This window comes from Ambystoma mexicanum, chromosome 2p, assembly GCF_040938575.1.
Source record: "Ambystoma mexicanum isolate Mex_15411 chromosome 2p, UKY_AmexF1_1, whole genome shotgun sequence".
Classification (NCBI taxonomy): Eukaryota; Metazoa; Chordata; class Amphibia; order Caudata; family Ambystomatidae; genus Ambystoma; species Ambystoma mexicanum.
Window position 1 is genome coordinate 107,086,949 of NC_090923.1, and position 21,717 is coordinate 107,108,665.

Here is a 21,717-nt window from a genome sequence, read left to right on the forward strand (position 1 = left end):
CCCCCTTCATCAGATTGTCTTCGACGGCCTCCCACAGAAGGTCCTGGGCGACCGAGGACTGTACCTGAACAGAGTACGACATCCTGCCGGAGGACTGAGACCACTGGAGCTTGAGTGCCCATTGCAAAGATCTCATCCGCAACCTGGCCTCTGGCACCAGAAGAAGACTTGCCCACTGCCGGGACACTCTCCGGAGCAGTCCAAGCCACCGCCACCCTCCTCTGTAGAGCCATAAGAAACGGGTCAGTTGGTGGATATCCGTAAGGTCATCCTGAAGAAACTCCCCTGGGGGAGCAGACCATCCCAAGTAAATCGGTGACCCTAGACATAAGGCGTCGGCATGAGTTGCAGGCTCAGGCCTACAAAACTCCACCTCCGGAAAGGTGTCCAGCCCACTAGCATCGTGCAGGGACTGCCTCAGGTCCTCAAATTGGCTATGGCCTGAGAGAATCTCGTCTGGCACCTTATTAGGAACCATGCCATCATCAGAGCCATCATCCACCTCTGAAATAAACTCAAGATGGCGGTAAGAAGGCACAGAATGTGAACCAAAGCCATGCTTGACCTTGGCCAGAGCCTTTCTAGGGGGTTCCACCGAGCCTTGGGGTACCCCCATCGACACAGCCTCGAAAGGAGTCGAGGGCATCGAGTGAATCGGCGCCGATGCCGAACGCGGCGCCGACAGCATCGATGCCGTCGACACATGCCTCGAGACCGGAGCCCTGAGCGTGTCCTTCGACAGCCTGGGCGCCGACGACTTCTTCAGAGGCGCGGCCTCGAAAGAGTCCGTCGGCGACCCCGGCGGTTCAAACGGTCTCGAGCGCGTCGAGGACCTGGACCAGGCATGATGAGAACAATTCCCCTTGTCCGAGCGGGACCTCTCCCGTGAATCGCGCCGACCACCCGAGCCCGAAGGCGTGCGAGCAGTGTCTCTCGACCGATCCCACTCGGAGGCGCGGACGGACCGGTGCCCTGCGATTCGAGAATCGCAAACATTTTCTTCCCGAAGCCTATTCCTCCGGCGTCGGCTGCTTGGTAGGGTAAGCAACCTGCCGACGGGCGGAGTCCTCGGAAGAGGACAGGGAAGGCGACCGATGCCGGCGCTTCTGGAAGTGCCTCGCAGAGGAGTAGCGGGACCGAGACTCACTGAACTTCGACGACAACGCAGAGTCGCTTCTCGAATCATCCGTCGAAAGCCCCGCAGACTTCTACTTCCGTGGCTTAGACACCTTACCTACCGATAACTTCTTGCGCTCCCGCAAGGCTTTAGACGTGAGTGACTGGCAGTCGACAGTCATCCGTGTCATGGGCCTCCCCGAGGCACCAGAGGCAGGCGTTGTGCGAGTCCATAACCGACATCTTGGACCCACAGTCCCTGCACTTCTTAAATACCGGACGCGGTACACAAAACTAACAGGTTCGGAGAACCGAGAAATAAACTCCAAAGAGTGGAGGTGCGCCGAGATTCCCGAAGCGAACACGTTCGCGGAAAAAACAGAACTGAGGCTACGGGCGTCGAGCGTCCTACTTGTAACATCCAGTGACGTAGGCGGAGGTCCTCGAGGGCGCGTATCGCGTCATCGACGCAGGAGCCGAAAGATTTTCCAAAGCAGCACAGCTGTGGTGATTACTGTCATAGATCTGGAATACGTCGGAGGACCCAATCCCCTCGAAACAAGTATTATCCCCTCATATTGTCTGAGAAACTTCAGGTTGCCAAATAAAACAAATTAAAAAAAAAATAAAAAAGTAAAACCTAGCCTGTGTCTGGCAGGAGAACCTGGGAAGTGAAACCTGGGTGGGGGCCAAGGTGAAGCCAGTGTACTATTCCTAGCGGATGCCTAGGAACATATTTTTTCCCCTTCCTGCCTTCCGAAGAACATGCAGTGGTGGTGGGGGTGATGACAAACACTCATCTGGATTATTTTAACAGTTTGATGGCACGTATTCCAGTGAAGCAGTTATCTAGACTACAGAGAGCCCAGAATGCAGCGCTTAGACCGATAGGACACTTGAGAAAAAGGGACCATGTATCTTGCTTTCGCAGATCCTTGCACTGGTTGTGTCAAATTAAGTAGCGTGCTTGATTTACAAAGGTCTTCATGGCCTTGCCCCCAGACTACCTCAGTGCAAAGGTTCAGCTGTATCACTCGACCAGAGCCCTACGCTCAGGAGATAAGCTATTGCTGGCTGTTCCACGCTCCAAACTTTGTCTTCAGAAGAGATAGGATATTCAGAGTTTTTAGACCCAGCTCTGGAACCATCTCCCAGTGGAGATTAGAGCCCGTCAGTCATTGGGTCAGTTTAGAAAGGCTTTAAAAACCCACTTTAAGTAGGCAGTTCCACTTAAAGTCACTATGAGGCTTAGTTTACGTCCCAAATCTAGCTGCTTTGACCATCTGCGCCTGGATACAGTTGAGTCGGTCTTGGAGCGCGATATAAATAAAAAATAAAATTTCAATTTATAAATTTGGCTATCTGTGGAAAATATGGTGGAAAATATAGTTGGCCACTCAGGACACAGTCCACACAATTTATAAAGGTTTTCAAATAATGACAAAAATCCATCTAAATTATGATCATGATCAGAAATGGTAAACTTGACACGATTAAGCACCAGGCATTCAAGCATGCATACTCAGTGCATGTAACGGCTTTGAGTGCATGGAATGTTTGAAAAGAATGGTTTTGAGCGCTTGAAACGGTTGTAATGCATGGTACAGTCGGAGTACGTGGAACGGATGGAGTACATGGAACTATTGGAGTGGGCTCAATCTCAAGCACCTAAGGTAAACCACCAGATCACATCTCCACGCTTACTCTCTTCTTTACACCACAACTCAACTAGAACACAGCGATAGGAACAAGTTACTTACCTGTAACTGTTCTCCAGCATGGGTCTGGCATGGATTCACATGCTCATGAATATTCCGTCGTCAGGCTGGGAATTCTCGGTAAAGAAAAATTCAATATTCGTTTCGGATCTCTCTCTTAGTAGTAACCGATCACTGGTCTCTGGGTCATACTACCCCCAGCCAATGACTGCCCTCTCCCTGAGCCCTGCCTCTGGCAGCCATCTTCAGATTTGGTAGCACGTAAGGTGGCTGTATGACCAAGTGAAGAGCCGCAGAGGGGTAGGCGGGAGGGTTCACATGTGAATCCATGCCAGACCCATGCTGGAGAACAACATTTACAGGTAAGTAACTTGTTCCTTCTCCAGCATGGGGTCTGGCATGGATTCACATGCTCATGAATATAAGAATACATATCAGTACACACATGCACAACCACGGGAGGTGGCAAAGGCTCAACATTAAGCATTACATCAAAACTCAACATTAAGCATTTCTTACCTCCTCACCAGGCTCACCTTAAGCAAACAGGTTGCGCAGCACTGCTTGGCCGACTCTGGACTCCTCCCTAGAATCCCGGTCGGCGCAGTAGAATCTCGTGAAGGTGTGCGTCGACCTCCACGTAGCAGCCCTGCAGATGTCCAGCAGGGGCACACCAGACAAGAACGCCGTGGTAGCAGCGATCGCTCTGGTGGAATGGGCTCTCGGACGGGCAACGGTCGGTTTGCCAACCGATGAGAATGCATGATGCAGCCGGAGAGCCATCTGGAAATGGAAGCCGTCGAGAGCCTTCCCTTGGTTCACAGGCCCAAAGTTCACAAACAGCTATGATGTCTTCCAAAAACTTTGTTCGGTCCATGTAGAACTTCAGCGCTCTAGCTACAAAGTCCTCTCGGCTAGCGACGAAGGCGAGGGGAAGAAGAAAACCGGTAACACAAAGGGCTTGTTAAGATGGAAGTCCGACGGCACTTCGGGCATGAAGGAGGGGTGCGTCTGTCAGGTATGGAGGGCTTGCAGGATAGGGCCCGAATTTCTCCCACGCGTCGTGCGGAGGCGATGGCCACAAGGAACACCGTCTTCCACGACGGAAACTTCAACGGGGCCGAATGCAACGGCTCGAATGGCAGACCCATGAGCCTGGTCAGCACCATGTTAAGCTCCCACGCCGGGGCTGGTGCCTTCACCGGCGGGAATGATCGAAACAGTCTTTTCATAAATTCCTTCACCAGGCGATGAGACCACAGGGATGACCGCCCTGTAGTTCTGGTGTATCGTGAAATCGCTGCCAGATGTATCTTGATTGAAGCATGAGAAAGTCCAGCTTTGGCTAGCGACAGTAGGTATGGTAGCACTTGAGGGGCTGTAATCCTGAGAGGGTTAACATTCTGTGCACAGCACCAGACAGAGACCCTCTTCCTGAACAGCATGCCTGATGTCGAGCTTCCTTTCTCCTGGGCCATGTCCACGAGGTAGGCCTCAGAAAACTTCTGGAATCCTCCAAGAAGCGTAGCTCGATGAAAACTTCAACCTTGAGGGGCGTAGAAGATTCCGAAACGTATCCCCGTTGATCGGAAGTAGAAGCGGTGGAGCTTGAGGCTCCATTTAACTGAAAAATGAGAAATCTGTTTGAAAAAGCGCGAAACGCAGAAAAAGCTCGAGAGCTATAGTACGAGGACTCCCAACACTTGAACGTGCAGTAAAAATCTGAGGATGGCTGCCAGAGGCAGGGTTTAGGGAGAGGGCAGTGATTGGTTACTACTAAGAAAGAGATCAGAAACAAAACTGATACTGATTTTTTCTTTACCGAGGATTCCCAGCCTGAAGGGGAATATTCATGAGCATGTGAATCCATGCCAGACTCCATGCTGGAGAACTATGACACTATTCGGTATAGCTGTTCTCATACCATCATTTGCCTCATACTACCCATCACCCTAACTAAACACTGCTGGTTACACACCCTCCAGCCTAGGCGTTCTCCTCAGGCCTAACGCATCCAGAATCGGTCTGGATAACAACCTGCCAGAACAAAGACATACTCTTGATCTCTCAACCACCACACCTACCGCTAAGAAGCAGCCATCACACGAATGCCACACCAGCGGCACGCATATCCAGTGCTCGCACGCACCTTTTGACTCTATTCCCTCTACTGACTTGAACTTTGGTTCCTGAGGGCATTCAACCTACCAGCGCCTTGAGATATACCAATGGTACATAAGGCGCTATATAAATGCAAAGTAACATAACTTACCCCGAATCTCCCAGAATAATAACTTTCAGCAGCACTTTCTTCCTGGATGTCATCTTTCACAACTGTTAAAAAAAAATATGGAATGTTAGTCTGGCAAGGTATCCCTTTTAAAAAAGGTACATCCATCTTCACACTTTCCCCAACTCGTGCTACTCAACACAAACATTTGACAGAACAAGAGCAGTAATTTATTTCTTGGCCCGGTCTTCAACGGCGCACAGTCAAAAAGATCATTCACCCCTCCTCTTGAGCATTGTATGAATACACTCCACTCCCTCAACCCAGTGTAGTGCAGCAGATTACCACCAAAGTCAGTTGCAGACAGACCACGGATGAGGGTGGAAGGCATTTGAGACAGATGTGGCAGGGTATGCCAGTGACCAGTATTACCAGCTCAGCCATCTTGCCCACCACAGTATGTACTCAAATGCCAAAGCAGAGACCAAATTAACACTATTACCTAAAACAGTCGCTGTGTGAAATTTACCAGAATGAATAAAATGATACCAAGAAAAGCAGTGAACAGCTGTAAATGTATACAATGCATATGGAATAATTGCACTTTTGTTATGTGCAGCACATAACTAGAATACAAACTTAAAATGGAAGTTTAATTTGCTGCATGCATATCCTCTGCAGAACATCTGCAACAGACACAGAAATGCGTTAAGTGGTTATAAAACTAACATTCTAATAAGGAGTTGATGGTTAGCCAAAAGGAACTTGGGTAAAGTAGTGGCAAATCCCAGATGAATGGAGATGGAAAAAGAAGCACCATCAAGTCGGTGGTACTTGAAGCTTCAAAGGCCCCCAAGGAAACAGAAAGAGGGACGGTAATCCAGGCAGGCACAACTGAGGCTTTCCGACTGCTCCCCCCTCTTAGGGATTTCACACAAATGGTCCCACCATTTTTACTTTTCCCATTCACTATACATCTCCCAAACGACACCCTAGTCATTCCCCTCGCTCACATAAGAACCTAATCCACACCTCCCTAGTTTGAGTGACCCCTAAGGCGAGCTGCTGATCCTGTTTTGGAGATGAAAGTAAATACGGTGCGAGAAGGGTCATAGATGACGCAGAGGTTTCTAGCTGAAGAAGAGTAGGGGAGAGTGTCAGGTGGGAACTGGAAAGGAAGAGACTAGAGAGGTTTGGGGGGGGGGGAGAGAAGACCACCTTTGTTTTGGTAGAGTTTAACATCAGAGTGCAAAGCCATCCAATAATGGTAGAGAGACAATTGGACATTGAGAGTTCAGGAAAAGGAGATTTGGGTGTCCATGAAGAGTTGGTACAAGAACCCAAAGTAGGAGATTAGTGCCCCAAGAGCAGAAGTGTAGAGCGTAAAGAGGAGAGGACCCAACGCTGTGCCTTGTGGAACATCACAGTTAGAGGAGTGAGTTAAAAGGTGTTTCTCCAGGAGACAATTGTTGAGGTGAAAAGGTAGGATTCAATCCGGGCAAGGGCTAGATTGTGAATCCCAAGAAGAAAGAGCATTAAGGAGAGTGATTAACAGCGTCAAAGGCAAACTGGTCAAGTAGAATTAGGATAGAGAAAAGGTCAGCGTGCTTAGCAGAGGCAATGTAGTTGGACACATTCATGATAGCACTCTGTGGAGCGATGGGAGCAGAACCTGCCTATAAGGGGTCTCGAAGGTTGTGACTGACTAAGAAATTGGTAAGATGGATGACCACACCCCCTTTAGTAGTGTGGAAGGAGAGACACAGGGCGAAAGTTAGTTGGTAGGTTCTGGTCAGTTTTCTTTTTTACGAGAGTGATGAACAATGGATTTAAACCAGAGGGAAAGCAAGCGCAGTCAAAGGACAGGTTGAAGTTTTCAGCGAGGGGAGAAGCCACTATATGGGGCAATAGGCTTGACTAGCTGAGGAGCAAGAGGGTCTGATGGGGCACAAGACGGGTTAGCCTTCTTCAATAGAGATAACACTTCACCAGTATTAGTGCGATTAAAGTGGGAGTGCAGAGGAAGAAAATAGAGTAGGCAGAGTGTAACGTGTAGGAGGAGGGAGTGTGAGAAAGGTCAAGAGTCTTTAATTTGGGTAATTTTTGCAGTGAAATATTTAGCTAGGTTATTAGCTGCGAGTGGAGTTGAGAGCTTGGGAGGAGTGAGTGTAGGTTGCCCTGTAGCTGGCAAGGTTGGTTGGTGGGAGTCAATGAGGGTTAGGTAAAATTCCCCCTTTCTCTCCATCAAGAGTGGACTTAAGTGTTCAGGGTAGAGCGGGAGAGTTGCAGGTCCTCATGCAAGTGGTTATGCTTCCATTAGCGCAGCAGCCAACGCATGTCTGTGCGGAAAGTGTATGAATGGTGTGACCCATGGTTGAGGACGCTGAGACTTCTGAGTAAAAGTATGCAGTGGGAAATGACAGGAGAAGGAGTCATAATAGGGATTGGAAGCTGGAGAAGCAGTGTTGTTGGAAGCGGCATCAGGTGTGAAGGAGAGAGAAAGGGGGTGTCAGAAGGTTTACATTTCCTTTTAGCAAAAGGAAAAGCAAGTGGTGAGGAAAGGTCAAAAGCAGATGGTGTGGTGCAAACAATCGAGTGATCAGATATGGAGATATGGATGGTGCGATAGTATTAATGGCTGTGAGGTGAAGAATAATAAGAGACCCAAAGAGTTACCCAGTGGGTGGCTTAGTAGGTTATGGATAGAGTGGAGTGTGGGCACCAAGAAAAACTGAAGTTGATATTTATGAGAAGTGGGTCGAGAGGGAAGATTAAAGTCACCTAAGAGAATGAGGTTATGTTTAGTGCAAGGAGAATCAAGGAGTTACCCAAGGTCAGGGCTCTTTTTTTTGTATTTTTTTTAACGCATTTAAATACGCAAGCTTTATTTTCCTGGGTACATTTACACACAGGTTTAGAGCAGACGGAAGTGCAAAGGTCAGGTTACTTTACAGAAACCAGAAGGCTTCTTGTGATTTTTATCTACATGGATCTAATTGCAAGCCACCTCTGAAACAGAATGTATTTCTTTGAAACTTTCAAAAAATAAACTGCACAATGATAAAAGGAATGGTCTTTCCATTCAGCTTCAGAAGCACTGCACGTTTTCCTAGATCTTTAGGATTGTATAATTAATCAAGATGGAAAACTAAGTTGCAATTAAGAATTTTCTTTTTTATTTTTTTTTTAACAAGTTATGCTTTTTTCCAGTGAAAGCAAACCAGTATTGCACAATTGCACTTTTCAGAGTTCCGGTGCTGTGTGCATAATCATGCAGAGGCAGATCATTTTTACAGTCCAATTATGAAAACAGTGTGTAAAATGATGCCTATGCACAGTAGTTTACATCCATTCAACCTTGCAGTCAATGGGGTACATCACTATAAATTGTCAAGGGTGAGCAATTGTCATTACACTGAGCACAGGTGTTCTAGCCTCTCACAAATAACATCCAGAACCTGACTCAAGAAAGTGCACGCGCTGTTCAAAAACAAACAAATGATAGTTACATTGGTAATTGAAGTAGAAACTCAGCAAAACCTGTCCCTGTGATAATCCAGATAGTTCTTTAACTTTATGTAGCGCTTCATAAATGGTTCGTCATACATCTAGGTACTGTGATTATACCTTAGTTGATACTCAGTTAACCAACCTCTGACGGATGTTCGCCAATAGGATTGCTCAGCCGGTTGAGCACTCGTTGCTGCAATCTCTGCATGATCTGTGGGTTCGAATCCTGTCAAGTCCAACTCAGCCTTTCGAGGTCGATAAAGGAGTACAGACTTTGGTTTGGTGGTAACTGTGATAAATATGTTCCATGTGCAGCGCTTTGCCAAAAGAGCTATATAAATAACCATTTGACCACTAGATTAGATATAGAATTTAGCATGGAGTCCATACCTCTCTGCACTGTTGTATCATAACATTGGTATACCATTAGGTAGTAATAGCTCCAGAAAATTAGTCATTTAGCATCAAAAGACAATTCTGCTATCGAATCTCAAAATACACAATACAAATGTGTATGCTTTACTATATAATTGGCTAGGTTGTGATTTCAAAACCTAAATATTTACAGGCGAGATCAAATGGCCAGAAATTATGAAAGGTGTATTCTGTCACAATGCAGAAAGCTGCCACATAGTAATGATTTCCATACAGTTTTTTTCACACATCGGCTGGATGTTGCATACATTTTACTCTTGCGAAGGAGAAAAGTAATTTTTACTCTCTTCACATTTACTCTCAAAGTTTAAAAATACAGAGTAAAATACTCCCATCTCATAATCTTATCTGGAGCACTGCACGAGGTAATCAAAGAATGGTCCATTGGGACTAGGAGGGCGATAGGTGGAGATGTGAACCGAGTGAGGCAGAGCAATAGTAGACATGGTGAATTCAAAAGAGGCAGGCGAGGATGTGGCATTGGAGATTTGGGAGGCATTTTAGGCGAGAGAGTAGGTGTCCGACCCCTCCACCACTGCCAGTCAGTTGAGGAGAGTGAACTAAGGATAGTTTGGAGTCGTGTAGGGCTGCTAGAGTTGCAGTGTCAGATGGAGAAACCCAGAGTGATAGCAAGAAGGTCTAGGGAAGGAGAGCTGGAGTGAAAGTAGTCAATGTTAAAGAAAGTTTTGTTGCATACGGACTGAGCATTTTAGAGTGCAATGTTCAGTTGATATGGTAAGGAAGCCAAGCAGAGTTTCAAAAGGAAGAGGAGAGGTAGATCAGTGTTGGAGGAGGTATGGGTATCTTGTCAGCTTTGTTTGTTGGTGGGAGAGAAATGGAGTAGTGGGAGTTTAGAGTTGCAAGTTTTATAACAGGGATAGGAAATGAGGAAGTTGTAGCGTGATTGGAGAAAGCGTAGGGAGAGGCGAGTAAGAGGAGATGGAGTGAATGCATTATAGGTTAGTAGCACAGTGGGGGAGAGACAGCACAGTATTAAGGAAGCTACAGGTGCCAACAGTGGTCCAGGGCTGGTCTTCACCCTTCACTGGTACGTCCTTAAATGGGACGCCCCTGGCTGGGCACCTCCAGGAAGTACAGAGGGATGACACGCTCATGTCACCTGATCGCCTACTCCATCAGTGATCGTCTCTCTGATCTTGTCCCTGTGTTGCAGGGATGAGGAGATTTATTTCCGATTGATGTTGCCAGAAGAGCCTCTGTGGCTTTCGGCTGAAGATGGGTTTGGTCCAAAAGGGCCACAGTTCAGACTGTTAAAAAGTTTAGAGAAGCAATGGGTAGAAAGACACATGGTGTTGGGCTGCCTGTAGGGCTAGAGATGTGGACCAGCAGCCTAGATAAAATCCTGATGCGTTTGGCCTAGGATTACCTCTTAAATATTTTCACTGGGCAAATTCCTGAAGTACAGAATAGTAATGCCAAGGCGGGAAGTCAGATGTGATCTGATCAAGAATAGATTGCAAATGGTATATTTAGTTTGAGAATAGAATGTTACGTCAGCCTGCTATGCATCAAGGTCATGTTGCAAGCCTGGAACTTGGAAATAGAGGGGGAGGAGGAAATAGGTTAATATGGTTACAATATTGTCAGTACAGTTATTGAACTGCTCAGGATTCCTGTGCTCGGAGCTATGCGTGTTACATGACTACCACAAATAGCTGTACCACATTTGGTGCCATAGATGAACAAGTTACTTACCCCTGGTAACATTCTTTCAACTGGATGTTCCTCCCACGTATTCCTCTTCGATATCCACCTTCAGCTGCATCGAGGGGAAAAAAAATTCAGCAGGGGCGCTGTGCATATATGGCATCGACTGGATGGCCCTCGAGGGCCTCCGTTCTCAATGATGATGTCATTGAAGGCATATATAGCACGCGCAGCGCCCGTTGCCTTCAGTTCTGTTTTTTTGTGTCCTACCACATATTCCTCATCTTTGATAGACACCCAAAGCAGTGTTGGATTTGGTGGAGGGAGTAAGAATTTCAGTTTCTTATAGGTTTTCATGAACTGAATGCAGAACTGCTTTTCCAAAGCTCCCATCGTCACCGAAGGAAGATCCTATGCAGTAATGTTTTGTGAACGTGTGAATCGTTGACCACGTTGCTGCAACACATTTTATCGGTAGACCCCCTTTGCAGGGCTGTAGAGGTAGCCATGCCCCTAGTGGAATGGGCTTTAACCCTTCAGAAGGATCCTTGCCTGCCAGTCTAACACTCTGAAATAACCAGCAAGATCCATTTGGATATGGTCTGTTTCGGAACAGCCTGACCCTGTTGGTGGCCCATATATCCATTGAAAATCAATGCGTTCCGACAGCCTAGCTATATAAAACCTTAAAGCTCTGCGAGGGTTCAACCTGTGTAATCTCCCCTCCTCCTTGCAAGGATGAGGTGGGGGATAGAAAGAAGGTAAAACAATGTTCTGTCCTACATGAAAGTCAAAAAAGATCTTGGGTAAGAATGAAGGCTCAACACTCAGAACACTATCCTTATGGAAGACAGTAAAGGATGGCTTAGATGAAAGTGCCTGCAACTCACTCACTCTACGGGCTGAAGTTAGGTAGTATATGGCCACTGTATTGTCCATCATTATTTCTCCTGCAAGGCCTCCAGCGCTAGTCTGATTGCCCTCCGTTCCCAGCTCCAAAAGATTGGAATGTAATTTGGGCTCTGATGGAGACCGACAACCACTGACTGTCAGATCACTGGTGTGGGCTCTCCAGCACGTGAGCGAGGCGTCCATCACTTCTGTTATCTCCGGCCATGCTTGCCAAAAAGGTTCTCTTCAGAATTTTGTCCTTGCAGGCCCACCACAGAAGATCCTGTGCAACTGTGCTTGGAACCTCAAGTAGGTTCCACATCTTTCCTGATAACTGGGACCATTGTGTTCTGAGAGCCCATTGAAGGGATCTCATTCTCAAGTGGGCCTCTGGCACCAGAGAAATGCAGGATGCCATGAGGCGAAGCAACCTCAAACAAAATTTTATAAAAATAACCTAAGCCGGGAGACGTTGGGCACTCTGAAATTTGGTGACCATCTGTTGAATGTCTTGAGCCCTCAGCTTGGGTGGAAAGCTCTTTCCCAAGGATGTATCCAGTACAGCTCCGATGAACCCGAGCTTTTGGGAAGGTGTCATATGGGACTTCTTGTTATTGAGGGAGAAGCCCAGTCTGTGAAGAGAGGCAGGTGACACTGAGATGGTATAGGACTTGTTCAGGAGAACACGCTCTGATCAGCCCATCATCGAGGTAGGGGTAGACGTGAATCCTGCCCCCTCCTCCCTCCCTTCTTTCCTCCTTCCCTCCCTCCGAGACTCGCTGCCACTACCGTTCATCGGTTTGGTGAAAACTCTTGGGGCGGATGTTAGCATGAATGGCTGAACTCGAAATTGATAAGGGAAATCGCCAACTGCAATCACCACATATTTTCTGTGCTCGAAATGGTTTGGCACATGAAAATAAGCATCCTGAAGATCCAATGACACCATCCAGTCATGGAGTTGGAGAGCCTGAAGGATCTGAGAAAGTGACCATGAACTTGTCCTTCCTGAGAAACTTGTTCAAGTATCTCAAATTCAAGATGGGTCTCAGTCCTCCGTCCTTCTTGGGCATTAGAAAATAAGGGGAATACCACCCCTTGTTCCTCTCCGCTACAGGCACTGGTTCTAAAGCACCTCTCTAGCAGGGTTAGAATTTCCTGTGCAAGGAGCGGATCTGGAATCCTCAAAGAGGCTCCTCAGTGGATTTATCAGGTCTCTGAAAGGAAGGCAGTACACATGGGCTATGGTTTCCAATGCCCAAGTATCCAAAGTAATGACTCACCATTCTTCTACATGCTGAGACAGACTGCCCCCCGCCCCCACTGTGAGTTGTGACTCAAGCCCTCCGAGGTTTTGAGGCAGCTGATGCAGTGACAGATGGTAAAGATGCCCCTGCTTGAACTGGCATCGCACCTCTCCCTCGTCCACCACGAGGGAACTTTCTTTGGCCTCTTGGACCAGCCTTTCCCCTCGCTCGTCCAACTGAGTAGTAGCAAAAAGATCTACCACTCCAAGGTTATCTACTAGGGCGAAACGGCTGAGGCTGCCTAACAGCGGCACCTAAAGATTTGGCTACCTCCTTTGAGGTCTGCAACTTCGAGGCTCTCATCAGCCTTGTTGCCAAAAAGGTGAGACATTGCGTGCAAAGCCAGACTTCCTCACCCATACTGTGCTAGTAGCCATGGCCCTGCTGATGCTGTCAGCAGAACCCAGACCTGACTGAAGAGACACACATGGCTTCTTTGCAGTCTCCAATTATGTCTAAGAACCGGTCTTTCATCCCACTCGGGGAATGTGCTCTGCCACCATGGAAATGCACTCCCATAGAGTGAATGCAAATTTTGCAAGGGCACATGTGGGATTGGCCGATTTAAGCACCATACTCTCCCTGCAGAGAATGCCTTCCTTGCCCATCCATCAACTCTTTTGGTCATCCTTATCTGGAGGGATGGTAGAATAAGCTGCTTGCTTAGAAGTTGCTGTAACTGCCTGTACCACCAAACTATCTGCAGTGGGGTGTTTTGACAGGTAGTCTGGGTCGCTACTGGAAGGGCGGTACTTTTTTTTTTCAAATGTTTTATTCACAGCCGGATTGGTTTCTGGTCTTTGCCAATTCGTCGCCACTCACTTTTGCAGAGCAATGTGAAATGGTAATTTAGGACCCTTATCCAGGATATCCTGGAGATCACCCTGTTCAAATGGTAACGGAGGCCTACTCCGCCCCATGTACTACAATACTTTGCACAGAAGCTGTATATATGATGCATCCGCATGCTCCCCCACCCTCTGGTCTTCCAAACTCTCTCTCTGGTGCCATAGGTTTTGCTGGGGCGCTTGGCGTCGATGGCTCAGCTGGCAACGACGCACAGCTGGCGTCAAATCGTCGATGGGGTCTACCTCGACCTATGCTTTCGGTTTGACTGATACCAATGAGGATCAGACCTTCGTACCAGGCTCGAGGGCGTGCACGATTTAGGTCGAGCCCTTTCCTTCCTGGCTTCTTTGCAGGGCTCGGTAGGAGCATGACTTGGAGGCTTTTTCAAATATTTTTTACATCTCTGCTCTGAAAGCCTCCCACTCAGACGGAGGGGATTTCTTTGTGTGGCAAGATACCCTCTCAGGGGAAGCATTTCAAGAAGGCGACATGGTACCTCTTGGACTTCAGATGATGAGAAGTGGTGGAAGCCACTCCTCAATCTCGACCACTTAACTTTCTTCCTCAGAGGAGAGACCTACCGTAATTTTCCCCTTTCATTCCTTCAAGACCTTTCCTGTCATCGACTGGCACTTTGAGCAGCCCGAGGGGTTTGCTCCACCCCGAAGCACCATAAACATACAGTGTGGACCAGTCAATGACATTTTTGACCCACAATCTCGACACTTCTTGAACCCAGTCTTCGGGTTAGTCAAGAAGACATACTCTATTTCTAGAAGCTATGAAGTAAAGAAGCGTGCTGCATTTCTCAAAGCAATAGCATTCGCAGCAAAATTGAACTGGAGCTAATGGGCTCTGCTCGTGCTATATGTTCCTTTCATTAAATCATCCTCGAGACATAGGCCCTCGAAGGAAATTGATTCTACTACATCGGCGCACAGCGCTTCTGCCGAGAAAAAATAATTCTGATGACGCTAAAGCTGGACATCGAATATCAAAGATGAGGAATATGTGGGAGGACAAACTCCATTCGAAATGCTCGTTTACTAAGGAAAAGTTGGAAATAAAGAATTTAGAAGGGAACAGAAGGGGGTAGGGCTAAAGGGTACATGGAGAGCACTTTATGCCACAATAAGACCAACCTCCCCCACTGAGTAGCGCCTCTTTCAGCCAACAATACAAGTAATAGCCTGCTTAAAGACCAGCAAAGAAGGGCGCGCAAGTTCTAGTATAGGAAGTAGAAGGACTAAGTAGATGATGTGCAATGCAATTAGAGGTTAGGGTGACTTTTAGCATGCAGGTTCCCTGCAGAGGATACAACTCTGTGACTGCTGTAAGAGCAGACAACGGGCACAGCCAGCAAACCTTTGAGAATTCTTGGGGACATGGCGCATAGGCCCCTTTTAGGCAGTTATCGGGTCCTCTGACAATACTCTAATCGAGCCCTTTGCAAAAATGTCCCGTGGTTACAGTTTTTAACAGGTGGCAACAGTGAACCCGAAGACCGTCCCATCGGTTCTCTGTACAGTCTTCATGCCAATGGAACCATTTTAATTTTTTTTTATAAAGACCCGATTGCCTGCATGTCAAATGTGTAGTGCCCATTTTGGCACTGAATGCGTAGAGTTCCAAATTGTTGGTGTCGGACTCGAGTAGACGGACCCGCCGACCCTCCCTGACCACTCCCTGACCACTAAGAGGTCAGCGCTTGTGGGTTGAGAGGTACTGCGTAATCTTCTCTTGCATTTGGAGCATGCTTTGTGCACAGATCGTTGAGTAATGCACAGATTTTGAAGGTGGGGCGTCGCCCAATCGGAAGCCAGTGTCGGGTGCATGTAGCCAGTGAGATGTGATCCCTTCGTTGGAGCGCAAGGAGGAGGAGTCTGGCTGTAGAGTTCTGGACTCTTTGGAATTCATTTAGTTGGAGGCTGGTGCACCCAGGTATAGGGAGTTTGCAAAGTCAATTTTTTTTTAAAAATAATTGCGGCCAGTCTATTCGGGTAGGTGAGGTAAGGGAAGGTGCGTTTCAGAAGCCTAAGGCGGAAGTGGCAGGTTTACGTGGTGTGACAGTTAGGTCAGAGTACCTTGTGCAGCAAAGGTTGACAGCGGTGAAGGTCAAGGGGAGGGGCAAGGGGGGCAAAGAAAGGGTGCCAGCAAGACTTATGGGAATAGAGTGGTTTTACCACACAGCAGGATCTCAGTTTTCCCCAGGTTGAGGAGATGGTCAGAGGTCAATGTCTGTAGGATGCAGGTCGGAGGTCAATTGCGGAATCCTCAGGATGATTGGTGTCATTAGCATAGTTCTAGCAGGTGAGGTGAGCGCGAATGAGCCCAGAGAAGGGCATGAGAGGCAGGCACCTTGGGTTTCCTCCAGTGCTCACTGGGTGTGCAGAAGGGGGTAGATAGGTGACTTGCTGTCCGTCAGTGAGGAACATAGTGATCCAGTTGAGCGCCACCTCTGATTCCTAGGGCATGTAATCTGTCGATGAGGATGGTGTGGTTAACGGCGTCAAAAGCTGATGAGTGATGGAGAACAAGTGTGGCGCATCCTTCTGAGTGAAATTACTGAGGGCATGCCAGATTGAGATCATTGTGGTTTCTGTTCCGTGGTGAGGACGGAAGCCTGATTGTGCAGGGTCTAGGTGGTTTTCTGCGAAACAGTTGGGAGTAGCAATGAGCTTTGCCAAGAAAGGCCTGTAGTTGATTGGTTGGAGAGGGTCGAGGGAAGGATTCTTTAGAAGGGGTGCGGCATGAGCTTTTTTAAAATGGTTCTGAGAAGATGTGGGATGTAAGTGAGTCATTAAGAATGGACATTGTGGAGACCACCAGGGGGAGCACAAATTCATGCAGCCTAAGCGTGATCCTCTCCCTGGCAGGGACTGAATTGAGCACCCACTTTGTGCTGCCACCCCGCCCGACCAGTTAGCCAAAACAGGTGCTGGTGAAAGCCTGATGCACTCACTGGTGAAACAGCGGACAAAATCGGCCCTGGCATCAGAACGGGCTGAGCACAGAGGAACCGAAACAAAAGTGAGGACTTCCGCTCGAGTGAGGCTTGCAGAGGTGGCGCTCTGCCTGCCAGCGTCCCTCCTGAGCAGCCCGACTGTGTGAGGAGCAATGACGGCTTTCTGAGGGTGCAGGGGAGGGGAGTGCATGCCCCCCCTTCCCAGACCCCTGCAGCTGTTGACGCCCGTGGACATGAATGGTCCCCTCCACTTCCCCCCCTCTCCCTGCCCAATTGGAACTCACAGGCGATCCATGGGGTCGGGGGAGACACAAGGAGACATCCCGCTGAGGAGAGAGGTATTAACATGGTTGGGGCAGGACAGTCCGATAAACCCTTTGGCGAATCCTGAGGACACTCAAGAACACACAGGGTGTCCTCGTGCATAGGAGGCAAACCCCCCCCAAACACAAAAAAAAACACACACACACACACACACACACACACACACACACACACAGCTTATATGTATTGCCACGGGGCGGAGGAAGAGGCGTGTGAGCGTGCCACCAACTGGGGCTTGAGAAGTACTCGCGGCACAGAGGAAATGAGCACAGGCTCAGGGACAAAGACAGCGAGGCAAAAGAAGCAGCCACTTTGCAACACCTGAGGAGTGCAAGGGGTACGTAGCCCACACAGAGGTAGGTGAAACAGTGTCATACTGAACCCCAGTACTAAGGGCAAGCCCAGGCCAGCGGGATTGTGCAGGAGCCCCCAGGCAGGGAAGAAAAAGACTGGGTATGTGGGGGCGTGGCTTGCAGCTGCCACAAGTGGTATGGCACTGTAGAAGCTCCTGGCATGCTCCAACTACCGAGCGTGATTGTGCGGACTAACGCTCAGTTAACACACAATCAGCATGAAGAGTGAGGAAACGTCAGAGCAGGAAATGACCAATAACAAGGGGAATTTAGGCTGGTATCAAAGTTCCTAAGGGTGGCCAGAGGTTCCAGCGAAAAATGGCAGCTTGATCCATCCAGGAGCTCTACATACACAGCTGAGTGAAGGAGCAACAAAGCGAGGAAATGCTCCAACGCCTAGCACTCTCTCAGCGGGCAGCGAATAAGACCATTAGCCCAGCATCTCTGCCAACAAACAGTGAATGAACCACAGGGTGGCTTCTTTTGAACGGGATCTGATCTGCCGTTATACGTATCAGTAGAGGAAGCGGCCCCTGCTGCAGGCTGTCTAAAACACTCTTTGCCGAAAGCGCTCCGACTCCAGTGAAGGGGAGGTGAGGCTGATCTTACCTGGGCCCGCCTTCACACCCATCGGACCCAAGAAGTCCCGAAAGCATCCCCTGGAGAGTGGGAAGCATGTCTGATCTCGCCTGGATCCACCTTCCTGCCCCTCGGGCGCAGGGAGCCATGAAAGTAACCTGCTCCTTCGCCGGCATGGAAGACCAACGGGGAACCCACCCAGAGCGAAGAGCAGATATTGGAGCGGCGGAACAGGGGGCGAGACTCACCAACCGTCCACAAGCACCAGAAGTCGGATTCAGCCAGACTTGGTCCTGGAGGAGACCCACAGAGGCCCGGTCTGCATTTCCGTAGCAGAGAGCCATCTGGCTTAATATCGGAGGGGACAGACGAGCGGCTGAATAGCCGCCCCACAAGGAAGCAACGTTATAGACTAGAGCAGAGAGCGGAGGGGAGACCCCCCCGACCATCTCTAAGGGAGGACTGGACCCTTTAGAGCCTGGCATCCCTGAGGTGAAGAACAAGCCCAGGGGTTCGGGGAGAATTTCGACATTCGCCACAATGCTCCCTTTACCCATAGAGCCACAGCCCTTGGGGAGACATCTGACCGCCTTCAAAAAGGAAGTACACCAGACCATCCCCACGCAGTAAATGGGTACTTGACACACAGAGCCCACCTGAAGGGTGGCACATTCCCCCCAATAAGCAGTAAAGGCCCGAGAGCCGCGACAAAGGAAATCACCTCCAAGACACCCACCTACCCCCAACTCCGGTGAGGTGGGGGAGCAGTGTTAAGGCAATACAGACCCACCCCATCCCTCATGAGCTAACCGAAATTGGGAACCAGAGCGACTCCAGGCTTCCAAACCCAGCTAAACTCTGGCTACCTACCTCGAAGGCCATCAGGGGCAGACCGGAGAGCCAAGAAACTAGGAGCGCTGTGTGGCCTGACTGTTGTGCCCAGCCCTGCACCCTGTAACGGGACAACACGGCAAAGAGCAGGAAGGCGACCAAACAGGTGGACATTTTGACCCGAATGAGAAGCTCCAACGTGGAGAAATCAAAGAAAGGTGACCAATTAGGGGGGCACAACATGGAGACGGGACCCACCTCAGATTCCCCAGAGCTGCTGGCTCAATCCGCCACAAAGTCGGACTTAAGGACTTCCTGACAGCCATAACAAAGGAGATTCAGAGGGGTACAGATGAAGTAATGAAGATCACCAACCTGAACAAGTTGAATAGAAAGTACATGCCGAACGACAGAGAAAGGAACACATGCCCAAGCAAGGGGGGCCCTTTCCAGCATAACACAAGTGAGCCGTGAAGCCAGCGACATTCAAGCTTACGTTGAGCTCAATAGGGAAGATGCCACAGACATGGCGTATCCCAGATGCAGGGAGCAGAGAGGGCTGGAGCCCAAAACTAGGTGGTGGCATGACAACGATAGATAGGTGGATAAACCAAAGCGGATACCACCCCGAGAACGAAGCGGCAATCAGACGGGTTAACTGAAGGAACAGTGGGACACTGCACGAGTGAGAGAATCTCAAGAAGAGTGCGCCGGTGACAGCGAGTCAACAGCAACAAAAAGTGAGCGAGAAGTTCCCAGACAGGCACAGAGCCTTGTAGGTAACAAAGACCAGGAGGCCAAAAGGGAATCATTACACAGTTCAATAAACGTGCCCCAGTACAAGTAAAAGGAAAGTTCAATCCAAAACTGATTTAAATTAAATTGTTTTTAAGTAAGAAAGAATTATTGAAATCCCTGCAAGGAAGAGAAAGCAAACTTGGGAATCAGTACTCTGGGAAAAGGGAAGTACCCAAGCCTTCAAAACAAGAGCGAAGGTTACAGGAGCTAAAATTATGGAAGTACATACAGAGAAACCTTTAGGAATGAGATGGGAGAAAGAAGCTCAGAAATGAGCGGGAGAAAAAAAATGTGGATATCAATACCCTGTGAAGAGGAAATACAGACCAGCTATTCAAGTTAAGAAGAGAGGAACCCAAGAGAAGGAGCCCTAAAAATGTAAGCTCAGATCAAAGTTATGTGATGTTACTTGCCATTTATATAGCGCCTTATATATCATTGGTATGACCTCAAAGCGCTGATAGGTTGAATGCCCTCGGGAACCGCAATTCAAGTCAGTAGAGAGAGCGTCTTATGGTGCATGGGCGCACCGGATGTGTGTGCAGCTGGTGTGGTTGTTGCATGATAGCTGCTTCTTAGCAGTAGGTGTGGCGCTCAGGAAATCAGTTGGATGTGTTCAGTCTGTAGGGTGGACACCCAGACTGAGTTCTGGCTGCGTTAGGCCAGAGGACAGCCCAAGCTAGCCAGAATGTGCTCAGCTAGCTGTGTTTTATTAGCGTGATGAGGTGTTTGTGGGGCCATGTTAGTACGTGAACAGCTAGGCCGAATTTATCATGGTATAGCTGTGTTCTAGTTGAATGATGGTGTGTAGGAGAGAGTAAGCGTAGTAGTGCGATATGGCGGTTATCAGTAAAGCGCCCGAGACCAGGCACGAGATCCTAACAGTGGGGGGCGTATATAGCGGCATACGTATATAGCGACAGGATGGATAGGGGTAAACATGGAGATACAGGTTCATAGCATATAAAGGAGATACAGATATGCACCAGCCGCACCGTTGTTAGTACCCGCAACATTCATACTGTCTGCAACGTCTCTACCAACCGTAGCATCCGCCAAATCCGTTACATGTGTGACATCCGCACCATCCAAGACATTTGCTTGGTGCGTCCCATCCACTCCCAGTAATAAAGTAAACATACATAACTGAATGTCAAGAGAAAGTTGAACCACAATTGTCTAGAAAACCAGAACTACAGAAGAAACTCCTTTTCTTGGTAGATCAGAGTCATCTAAAAAAAGATTTAAGAACGTATAAAACGTCAAGGAAACATTCTTCAGGGGGAAAGAAAAAGCTTACCATCTCATGAAAGAACTGCATGAACTGATACATCAAGTAACTAGAGACTAACTAAATGTTACCTATTAACACGAAATCCAAATACTGATCCAAAATGTATCCTCGGGAGAAGGAAGCCAATCTCCGGACTTTACTTAGGGATGGGCCAGATAAAAATCGGGTTATGGGCAACATACTTTTTCATTTGGACATACAGACGACTGAAGAGCACCCTAGTTCGATCCAATAGCGATAAGGAAAGTTGGGCCTTATTCTAATGTCTGCGCCCTCCTGACCTTCCACACAGTGTTGTGGTTGTGGATGGTGGTCGACGGCCTCAACTTGTTGCCAATGAGCTGCTTAGGAGGTGAAGTGATTTACTGATTGGATAGTTGTAAAGGAGCCTATACAGCAAATGGTGCTTCAAGAAGACACAAGACAAAAACAACAAAAAATAAGGTGGGGGGAATAGACAAGGGAGAAAGGTAACAATAATGGTCCTACTAGGCCTTGTGACATTTGGATCATGCAAGTGCAGTAAGATGAAGGGAGGTGGGGGTGCTGGCCTGCATGAAAGTCGAAATGCTAGGGTGGGATGGGAAGGGCAAACAAAAAAAATGCAAGTGAAGGGGTTGGGGTGGGGGGTGGCAACAGGGGCCAAGCCTGGGAACTGCATGGCATGGGGCGTAGGGAGTCGAGAGTCCACATGTTAGTGCGAACTCCCAGGCAGCCAGTTACAGACAGCAGGGGTGGGGGAGAGGGAAGGAAGAAGAGAAAAAGAGAGTCTTGAGGAGTTTCCGGAGATTAAGGAGATCTGGCTCAAGCATGAGAGCGAGAAAGGGAGAAAGGGACCCCCACTCTCTG

The 21,717-nt window shown here is 48.5% G+C and overlaps 1 protein-coding gene across 1 annotated transcript in view; it reads right to left on the reverse strand.

Annotated features, from left to right (window-relative positions):
• RAB7A (RAB7A, member RAS oncogene family) overlaps positions 1-21,717 on the reverse strand; it is a 263,332-nt gene that overhangs the window by 204,139 nt on the left and 37,476 nt on the right. The window contains exon 2 of the mRNA XM_069643349.1: positions 5,107-5,168. Within this exon, the coding sequence (XP_069499450.1) occupies positions 5,107-5,159 (53 nt within the window). The 5' untranslated portion in view covers positions 5,160-5,168. The remainder of the gene's footprint in view (positions 1-5,106; positions 5,169-21,717) is intronic.